At 38.9% G+C, this 10,824-nt stretch overlaps 2 protein-coding genes across 4 annotated transcripts in view; both read right to left on the reverse strand.

Moving 5' to 3' along the window:
* Nucleotides 1-4,426, reverse strand: part of LOC107548465 (U2 snRNP-associated SURP motif-containing protein-like) — an 8,894-nt gene extending 4,468 nt beyond the window's left edge. Inside the window, exons 1-3 of one of the 3 annotated variants that reach the window (XM_016229161.1) lie at nucleotides 1,016-1,281; nucleotides 342-459; nucleotides 138-242 (exon numbers count right to left, since the gene is read on the reverse strand). In XM_016229161.1, coding sequence (XP_016084647.1) covers nucleotides 138-217 — 80 coding nt within the window. In that variant the 5' untranslated portion in view covers nucleotides 218-242; nucleotides 342-459; nucleotides 1,016-1,281. Of the gene's footprint in view, nucleotides 1-137; nucleotides 243-341; nucleotides 460-1,015; nucleotides 1,282-4,160 lie in introns of those variants that run through there. The other 2 variants (XM_016229162.1, XM_016229160.1) reach the window with 2 other exon arrangements.
* A 4,323-nt stretch (nucleotides 4,427-8,749) lies between these two features.
* Nucleotides 8,750-10,824, reverse strand: part of LOC107548442 (U2 snRNP-associated SURP motif-containing protein-like) — a 30,519-nt gene continuing 28,444 nt past the window's right edge. Inside the window, exons 10-12 of the mRNA XM_016229111.1 lie at nucleotides 10,064-10,107; nucleotides 9,186-9,290; nucleotides 8,750-8,771 (exon numbers count right to left, since the gene is read on the reverse strand). Coding sequence (XP_016084597.1) covers nucleotides 8,750-8,771; nucleotides 9,186-9,290; nucleotides 10,064-10,107 — 171 coding nt within the window. The remainder of the gene's footprint in view (nucleotides 8,772-9,185; nucleotides 9,291-10,063; nucleotides 10,108-10,824) is intronic.

Raw genomic sequence — 10,824 nt, forward strand, 5'->3', positions numbered from 1 at the left:
AACAGAAGGTTATGACATGAATTATTCACAATATTACCAATAACACGCATTTAAAATTTCAATTTCATGTTGAGCAAGCTATCTAAGAATATTAATGGTACCAATATTCTGTCACAAGCAGAATACACTTCACATACCTGAAGTCAGGGTTGTTCTTTTCTCTGCTCATGATGATGGCCTCAAACATGGGTCCCTCTCTTACCACAAACTCAATCATTCTGTGTATCAAGCCCAGCAGGTTCCTATCAGCCACAAAAGAGACAGATGAGAGAATGAACAAGGGCACTCTTTTCTTTTCTCCATTTTTCTCCATCACTCCATAATAATCCCTAAAGCCTTACCATGTCAGTTCTATCTTTTTCTTCTTTCATTTTCACTGTCTGGCAGATTGAAACTTGTATTTTGCTCTGTATTTTCTGTCCACTCCAAATAAGATTGCTTTCTGATGTTACCATGGCCCTATGAGACCGTTAAGGGAGTGTGTTTTAGTACAATGTTAGCTCCTAACGTTAGAAAAAGGCTTCTGTGTGGTGTTCTACATGTTTTCACAGTAGCAATGAATGGGTATAAAATGATTTACCGCAATTGTATTAACACACTATAGAAGTTGCTGATGTTGCTAAAGGTGGGTAACCTCAAGGCATGTAGGCTATACGTATCTGGGAGTGTATGAGTGATTTTCCTTGGTTACGATCTAAGATCAATGATGTCTTACAGTATCTTTCTGATGAACTAACCCAGTGGTCCTGGAGATCCCCCGCTCTGCACATTTTGCATGTCTCCCTTATTTAACACACCTGATTCAGATCATCAGCTCCTTAGGATCGAGTTTGTTGAATTGAACTGAGTGTGTCAGATAAGAAAGACATTGAAAATGTGCAGAGCGGGGGGGTCCCCAGGACCAATATTAAGAACCTCTGAACTAACCAATGTGATTAGGTGTCAAACTACAGGTGAGTGTGTATGTGTGTTTCAGAAGCAATGGTGTTTTAATAAATGGACAGAGAATGTGTACCTTTCTGTGGGGATTACCACTGTCACTACGGCCTCGGACAGAGTCTGTTCATGACGTCAAACCAAATGATGAAGATACAAAAATATAGTGAGTTTATATTTAAACAAACTGCAGAATATTCATGATCAATATCATCAGCAGCAGCTAAACCTCTGGAAACATGCTTCGTAAACAGACGAGTTCATCTCACCACTGCTTCTTGCTCTGTCTGAGGGACATTCTGTGTATTTAGAAACTTTGCTTTCTCTAACCTCTCTGGCTTCATTAAGGTCATGGGCTATTTTATTCCAGCTTAAAGGGGGTCATAGGATGCCCATTTTCCACAAGTTGGTATGATTTTTAGGGTCTTAATGAAAAGTCTGTAACATAGTTTGGTTAAAATTTCTCAATGGTAGTGTAAAAAACACCTTTTTTACCCTGTCAAAAACAGCTCTTTTCAGAGCATGCAGATTTATAGCATTCTGCTTTAAATATTAATGAGCTCTGCTGACCCCGCCCCTCTCTTCCGAGCCACTCTCCTAGAGACTGTTTACTTTAGCTGCATTCATCGTGAAACTTGCTAATTAGCACATTATTATGAAAGGCGATTTGCAAAGATTCGTTAAAAAAACCTTACAGAGAATGTGTACCTTTCTGTGGGGATTACCACTGTCACTACGGCCTCGGACAGAGTCTGTTCATGACGTCAAACCAAATGATGAAGATACAAAAATATAGTGAGTTTATATTTAAACAAACTGCAGAATATTCATGATCAATATCATCAGCAGCAGCTAAACCTCTGGAAACATGCTTCGTAAACAGACGAGTTCATCTCACCACTGCTTCTTGCTCTGTCTGAGGGACATTCTGTGTATTTAGAAACTTTGCTTTCTCTAACCTCTCTGGCTTCATTAAGGTCATGGGCTATTTTATTCCAGCTTAAAGGGGGTCATAGGATGCCCATTTTCCACAAGTTGGTATGATTTTTAGGGTCTTAATGAAAAGTCTGTAACATAGTTTGGTTAAAATTTCTCAATGGTAGTGTAAAAAACACCTTTTTTACCCTGTCAAAAACAGCTCTTTTCAGAGCATGCAGATTTATAGCATTCTGCTTTAAATATTAATGAGCTCTGCTGACCCCGCCCCTCTCTTCCGAGCCACTCTCCTAGAGACTGTTTACTTTAGCTGCATTCATCGTGAAACTTGCTAATTAGCACATTATTATGAAAGGCGATTTGCAAAGATTCGTTAAAAAAACCTTACAGAGAATGTGTACCTTTCTGTGGGGATTACCACTGTCACTACGGCCTCGGACAGAGTCTGTTCATGACGTCAAACCAAATGATGAAGATACAAAAATATAGTGAGTTTATATTTAAACAAACTGCAGAATATTCATGATCAATATCATCAGCAGCAGCTAAACCTCTGGAAACATGCTTCGTAAACAGACGAGTTCATCTCACCACTGCTTCTTGCTCTGTCTGAGGGACATTCTGTGTATTTAGAAACTTTGCTTTCTCTAACCTCTCTGGCTTCATTAAGGTCATGGGCTATTTTATTCCAGCTTAAAGGGGGTCATAGGATGCCCATTTTCCACAAGTTGGTATGATTTTTAGGGTCTTAATGAAAAGTCTGTAACATAGTTTGGTTAAAATTTCTCAATGGTAGTGTAAAAAACACCTTTTTTACCCTGTCAAAAACAGCTCTTTTCAGAGCATGCAGATTTATAGCATTCTGCTTTAAATATTAATGAGCTCTGCTGACCCCGCCCCTCTCTTCCGAGCCACTCTCCTAGAGACTGTTTACTTTAGCTGCATTCATCGTGAAACTTGCTAATTAGCACATTATTATGAAAGGCGATTTGCAAAGATTCGTTAAAAAAACCTTACAGAGAATGTGTACCTTTCTGTGGGGATTACCACTGTCACTACGGCCTCGGACAGAGTCTGTTCATGACGTCAAACCAAATGATGAAGATACAAAAATATAGTGAGTTTATATTTAAACAAACTGCAGAATATTCATGATCAATATCATCAGCAGCAGCTAAACCTCTGGAAACATGCTTCGTAAACAGACGAGTTCATCTCACCACTGCTTCTTGCTCTGTCTGAGGGACATTCTGTGTATTTAGAAACTTTGCTTTCTCTAACCTCTCTGGCTTCATTAAGGTCATGGGCTATTTTATTCCAGCTTAAAGGGGGTCATAGGATGCCCATTTTCCACAAGTTGGTATGATTTTTAGGGTCTTAATGAAAAGTCTGTAACATAGTTTGGTTAAAATTTCTCAATGGTAGTGTAAAAAACACCTTTTTTACCCTGTCAAAAACAGCTCTTTTCAGAGCATGCAGATTTATAGCATTCTGCTTTAAATATTAATGAGCTCTGCTGACCCCGCCCCTCTCTTCCGAGCCACTCTCCTAGAGACTGTTTACTTTAGCTGCATTCATCGTGAAACTTGCTAATTAGCACATTATTATGAAAGGCGATTTGCAAAGATTCGTTAAAAAAACCTTACAGAGAATGTGTACCTTTCTGTGGGGATTACCACTGTCACTACGGCCTCGGACAGAGTCTGTTCATGACGTCAAACCAAATGATGAAGATACAAAAATATAGTGAGTTTATATTTAAACAAACTGCAGAATATTCATGATCAATATCATCAGCAGCAGCTAAACCTCTGGAAACATGCTTCGTAAACAGACGAGTTCATCTCACCACTGCTTCTTGCTCTGTCTGAGGGACATTCTGTGTATTTAGAAACTTTGCTTTCTCTAACCTCTCTGGCTTCATTAAGGTCATGGGCTATTTTATTCCAGCTTAAAGGGGGTCATAGGATGCCCATTTTCCACAAGTTGGTATGATTTTTAGGGTCTTAATGAAAAGTCTGTAACATAGTTTGGTTAAAATTTCTCAATGGTAGTGTAAAAAACACCTTTTTTACCCTGTCAAAAACAGCTCTTTTCAGAGCATGCAGATTTATAGCATTCTGCTTTAAATATTAATGAGCTCTGCTGACCCCGCCCCTCTCTTCCGAGCCACTCTCCTAGAGACTGTTTACTTTAGCTGCATTCATCGTGAAACTTGCTAATTAGCACATTATTATGAAAGGCGATTTGCAAAGATTCGTTAAAAAAACCTTACAGAGAATGTGTACCTTTCTGTGGGGATTACCACTGTCACTACGGCCTCGGACAGAGTCTGTTCATGACGTCAAACCAAATGATGAAGATACAAAAATATAGTGAGTTTATATTTAAACAAACTGCAGAATATTCATGATCAATATCATCAGCAGCAGCTAAACCTCTGGAAACATGCTTCGTAAACAGACGAGTTCATCTCACCACTGCTTCTTGCTCTGTCTGAGGGACATTCTGTGTATTTAGAAACTTTGCTTTCTCTAACCTCTCTGGCTTCATTAAGGTCATGGGCTATTTTATTCCAGCTTAAAGGGGGTCATAGGATGCCCATTTTCCACAAGTTGGTATGATTTTTAGGGTCTTAATGAAAAGTCTGTAACATAGTTTGGTTAAAATTTCTCAATGGTAGTGTAAAAAACACCTTTTTTACCCTGTCAAAAACAGCTCTTTTCAGAGCATGCAGATTTATAGCATTCTGCTTTAAATATTAATGAGCTCTGCTGACCCCGCCCCTCTCTTCCGAGCCACTCTCCTAGAGACTGTTTACTTTAGCTGCATTCATCGTGAAACTTGCTAATTAGCACATTATTATGAAAGGCGATTTGCAAAGATTCGTTAAAAAAACCTTACAGAGAATGTGTACCTTTCTGTGGGGATTACCACTGTCACTACGGCCTCGGACAGAGTCTGTTCATGACGTCAAACCAAATGATGAAGATACAAAAATATAGTGAGTTTATATTTAAACAAACTGCAGAATATTCATGATCAATATCATCAGCAGCAGCTAAACCTCTGGAAACATGCTTCGTAAACAGACGAGTTCATCTCACCACTGCTTCTTGCTCTGTCTGAGGGACATTCTGTGTATTTAGAAACTTTGCTTTCTCTAACCTCTCTGGCTTCATTAAGGTCATGGGCTATTTTATTCCAGCTTAAAGGGGGTCATAGGATGCCCATTTTCCACAAGTTGGTATGATTTTTAGGGTCTTAATGAAAAGTCTGTAACATAGTTTGGTTAAAATTTCTCAATGGTAGTGTAAAAAACACCTTTTTTACCCTGTCAAAAACAGCTCTTTTCAGAGCATGCAGATTTATAGCATTCTGCTTTAAATATTAATGAGCTCTGCTGACCCCGCCCCTCTCTTCCGAGCCACTCTCCTAGAGACTGTTTACTTTAGCTGCATTCATCGTGAAACTTGCTAATTAGCACATTATTATGAAAGGCGATTTGCAAAGATTCGTTAAAAAAACCTTACAGAGAATGTGTACCTTTCTGTGGGGATTACCACTGTCACTACGGCCTCGGACAGAGTCTGTTCATGACGTCAAACCAAATGATGAAGATACAAAAATATAGTGAGTTTATATTTAAACAAACTGCAGAATATTCATGATCAATATCATCAGCAGCAGCTAAACCTCTGGAAACATGCTTCGTAAACAGACGAGTTCATCTCACCACTGCTTCTTGCTCTGTCTGAGGGACATTCTGTGTATTTAGAAACTTTGCTTTCTCTAACCTCTCTGGCTTCATTAAGGTCATGGGCTATTTTATTCCAGCTTAAAGGGGGTCATAGGATGCCCATTTTCCACAAGTTGGTATGATTTTTAGGGTCTTAATGAAAAGTCTGTAACATAGTTTGGTTAAAATTTCTCAATGGTAGTGTAAAAAACACCTTTTTTACCCTGTCAAAAACAGCTCTTTTCAGAGCATGCAGATTTATAGCATTCTGCTTTAAATATTAATGAGCTCTGCTGACCCCGCCCCTCTCTTCCGAGCCACTCTCCTAGAGACTGTTTACTTTAGCTGCATTCATCGTGAAACTTGCTAATTAGCACATTATTATGAAAGGCGATTTGCAAAGATTCGTTAAAAAAACCTTACAGAGAATGTGTACCTTTCTGTGGGGATTACCACTGTCACTACGGCCTCGGACAGAGTCTGTTCATGACGTCAAACCAAATGATGAAGATACAAAAATATAGTGAGTTTATATTTAAACAAACTGCAGAATATTCATGATCAATATCATCAGCAGCAGCTAAACCTCTGGAAACATGCTTCGTAAACAGACGAGTTCATCTCACCACTGCTTCTTGCTCTGTCTGAGGGACATTCTGTGTATTTAGAAACTTTGCTTTCTCTAACCTCTCTGGCTTCATTAAGGTCATGGGCTATTTTATTCCAGCTTAAAGGGGGTCATAGGATGCCCATTTTCCACAAGTTGGTATGATTTTTAGGGTCTTAATGAAAAGTCTGTAACATAGTTTGGTTAAAATTTCTCAATGGTAGTGTAAAAAACACCTTTTTTACCCTGTCAAAAACAGCTCTTTTCAGAGCATGCAGATTTATAGCATTCTGCTTTAAATATTAATGAGCTCTGCTGACCCCGCCCCTCTCTTCCGAGCCACTCTCCTAGAGACTGTTTACTTTAGCTGCATTCATCGTGAAACTTGCTAATTAGCACATTATTATGAAAGGCGATTTGCAAAGATTCGTTAAAAAAACCTTACAGAGAATGTGTACCTTTCTGTGGGGATTACCACTGTCACTACGGCCTCGGACAGAGTCTGTTCATGACGTCAAACCAAATGATGAAGATACAAAAATATAGTGAGTTTATATTTAAACAAACTGCAGAATATTCATGATCAATATCATCAGCAGCAGCTAAACCTCTGGAAACATGCTTCGTAAACAGACGAGTTCATCTCACCACTGCTTCTTGCTCTGTCTGAGGGACATTCTGTGTATTTAGAAACTTTGCTTTCTCTAACCTCTCTGGCTTCATTAAGGTCATGGGCTATTTTATTCCAGCTTAAAGGGGGTCATAGGATGCCCATTTTCCACAAGTTGGTATGATTTTTAGGGTCTTAATGAAAAGTCTGTAACATAGTTTGGTTAAAATTTCTCAATGGTAGTGTAAAAAACACCTTTTTTACCCTGTCAAAAACAGCTCTTTTCAGAGCATGCAGATTTATAGCATTCTGCTTTAAATATTAATGAGCTCTGCTGACCCCGCCCCTCTCTTCCGAGCCACTCTCCTAGAGACTGTTTACTTTAGCTGCATTCATCGTGAAACTTGCTAATTAGCACATTATTATGAAAGGCGATTTGCAAAGATTCGTTAAAAAAACCTTACAGAGAATGTGTACCTTTCTGTGGGGATTACCACTGTCACTACGGCCTCGGACAGAGTCTGTTCATGACGTCAAACCAAATGATGAAGATACAAAAATATAGTGAGTTTATATTTAAACAAACTGCAGAATATTCATGATCAATATCATCAGCAGCAGCTAAACCTCTGGAAACATGCTTCGTAAACAGACGAGTTCATCTCACCACTGCTTCTTGCTCTGTCTGAGGGACATTCTGTGTATTTAGAAACTTTGCTTTCTCTAACCTCTCTGGCTTCATTAAGGTCATGGGCTATTTTATTCCAGCTTAAAGGGGGTCATAGGATGCCCATTTTCCACAAGTTGGTATGATTTTTAGGGTCTTAATGAAAAGTCTGTAACATAGTTTGGTTAAAATTTCTCAATGGTAGTGTAAAAAACACCTTTTTTACCCTGTCAAAAACAGCTCTTTTCAGAGCATGCAGATTTATAGCATTCTGCTTTAAATATTAATGAGCTCTGCTGACCCCGCCCCTCTCTTCCGAGCCACTCTCCTAGAGACTGTTTACTTTAGCTGCATTCATCGTGAAACTTGCTAATTAGCACATTATTATGAAAGGCGATTTGCAAAGATTCGTTAAAAAAACCTTACAGAGAATGTGTACCTTTCTGTGGGGATTACCACTGTCACTACGGCCTCGGACAGAGTCTGTTCATGACGTCAAACCAAATGATGAAGATACAAAAATATAGTGAGTTTATATTTAAACAAACTGCAGAATATTCATGATCAATATCATCAGCAGCAGCTAAACCTCTGGAAACATGCTTCGTAAACAGACGAGTTCATCTCACCACTGCTTCTTGCTCTGTCTGAGGGACATTCTGTGTATTTAGAAACTTTGCTTTCTCTAACCTCTCTGGCTTCATTAAGGTCATGGGCTATTTTATTCCAGCTTAAAGGGGGTCATAGGATGCCCATTTTCCACAAGTTGGTATGATTTTTAGGGTCTTAATGAAAAGTCTGTAACATAGTTTGGTTAAAATTTCTCAATGGTAGTGTAAAAAACACCTTTTTTACCCTGTCAAAAACAGCTCTTTTCAGAGCATGCAGATTTATAGCATTCTGCTTTAAATATTAATGAGCTCTGCTGACCCCGCCCCTCTCTTCCGAGCCACTCTCCTAGAGACTGTTTACTTTAGCTGCATTCATCGTGAAACTTGCTAATTAGCACATTATTATGAAAGGCGATTTGCAAAGATTCGTTAAAAAAACCTTACAGAGAATGTGTACCTTTCTGTGGGGATTACCACTGTCACTACGGCCTCGGACAGAGTCTGTTCATGACGTCAAACCAAATGATGAAGATACAAAAATATAGTGAGTTTATATTTAAACAAACTGCAGAATATTCATGATCAATATCATCAGCAGCAGCTAAACCTCTGGAAACATGCTTCGTAAACAGACGAGTTCATCTCACCACTGCTTCTTGCTCTGTCTGAGGGACATTCTGTGTATTTAGAAACTTTGCTTTCTCTAACCTCTCTGGCTTCATTAAGGTCATGGGCTATTTTATTCCAGCTTAAAGGGGGTCATAGGATGCCCATTTTCCATTTTAATTTTAAGGTGTCCTATTCCTTTTAAGGTTAGCATGAAATGAAAATCCACCCTTTATCATATTGCGAATGATTAATTCATAACCAGAAATCGTAATGTAACAAGTAGCAACAGATCTTCTGTATTGTGAAGTACAGTACTGTGTGAAAATTCTCTATAACAGAAGGTTATGACATGAATTATTCACAATATTACCAATAACACGCATTTAAAATTTCAATTTCATGTTGAGCAAGCTATCTAAGAATATTAATGGTACCAATATTCTGTCACAAGCAGAATACACTTCACATACCTGAAGTCAGGGTTGTTCTTTTCTCTGCTCATGATGATGGCCTCAAACATGGGTCCCTCTCTTACCACAAACTCAATCATTCTGTGTATCAAGCCCAGCAGGTTCCTATCAGCCACAAAAGAGACAGATGAGAGAATGAACAAGGGCACTCTTTTCTTTTCTCCATTTTTCTCCATCACTCCATAATAATCCCTAAAGCCTTACCATGTCAGTTCTATCTTTTTCTTCTTTCATTTTCACTGTCTGGCAGATTGAAACTTGTATTTTGCTCTGTATTTTCTGTCCACTCCAAATAAGATTGCTTTCTGATGTTACCATGGCCCTATGAGACCGTTAAGGGAGTGTGTTTTAGTACAATGTTAGCTCCTAACGTTAGAAAAAGGCTTCTGTGTGGTGTTCTACATGTTTTCACAGTAGCAATGAATGGGTATAAAATGATTTACCGCAATTGTATTAACACACTATAGAAGTTGCTGATGTTGCTAAAGGTGGGTAACCTCAAGGCATGTAGGCTATACGTATCTGGGAGTGTATGAGTGATTTTCCTTGGTTACGATCTAAGATCAATGATGTCTTACAGTATCTTTCTGATGAACTAACCCAGTGGTCCTGGAGATCCCCCGCTCTGCACATTTTGCATGTCTCCCTTATTTAACACACCTGATTCAGATCATCAGCTCCTTAGGATCGAGTTTGTTGAATTGAACTGAGTGTGTCAGATAAGAAAGACATTGAAAATGTGCAGAGCGGGGGGGTCCCCAGGACCAATATTAAGAACCTCTGAACTAACCAATGTGATTAGGTGTCAAACTACAGGTGAGTGTGTATGTGTGTTTCAGAAGCAATGGTGTTTTAATAAATGGACAGAGAATGTGTACCTTTCTGTGGGGATTACCACTGTCACTACGGCCTCGGACAGAGTCTGTTCATGACGTCAAACCAAATGATGAAGATACAAAAATATAGTGAGTTTATATTTAAACAAACTGCAGAATATTCATGATCAATATCATCAGCAGCAGCTAAACCTCTGGAAACATGCTTCGTAAACAGACGAGTTCATCTCACCACTGCTTCTTGCTCTGTCTGAGGGACATTCTGTGTATTTAGAAACTTTGCTTTCTCTAACCTCTCTGGCTTCATTAAGGTCATGGGCTATTTTATTCCAGCTTAAAGGGGGTCATAGGATGCCCATTTTCCACAAGTTGGTATGATTTTTAGGGTCTTAATGAAAAGTCTGTAACATAGTTTGGTTAAAATTTCTCAATGGTAATGTAAAAAACACCTTTTTTACCCTGTCAAAAACAGCTCTTTTCAGAGCATGCAGATTTATAGCATTCTGCTTTAAATATTAATGAGCTCTGCTGACCCCGCCCCTCTCTTCCGAGCCACTCTCCTAGAGACTGTTTACTTTAGCTGCATTCATCGTGAAACTTGCTAATTAGCACATTATTATGAAAGGCGATTTGCAAAGATTCGTTAAAAAAACCTTACAGAGAATGTGTACCTTTCTGTGGGGATTACCACTGTCACCACGGCCTCGGACAGAGTCTGAATGATTTGCGCCAACATAGACGCATTTACGTAGATTGGAGTTGCATTCCCTTCAAAAACAAACATAATCCACTGCGTCTTCAGC

Source organism: Sinocyclocheilus grahami, unplaced genomic scaffold (genome assembly GCF_001515645.1).
Source record: "Sinocyclocheilus grahami isolate Dianchi unplaced genomic scaffold, SAMN03320097.WGS_v1.1 scaffold348.1, whole genome shotgun sequence".
Classification (NCBI taxonomy): domain Eukaryota; kingdom Metazoa; phylum Chordata; class Actinopteri; order Cypriniformes; family Cyprinidae; genus Sinocyclocheilus; species Sinocyclocheilus grahami.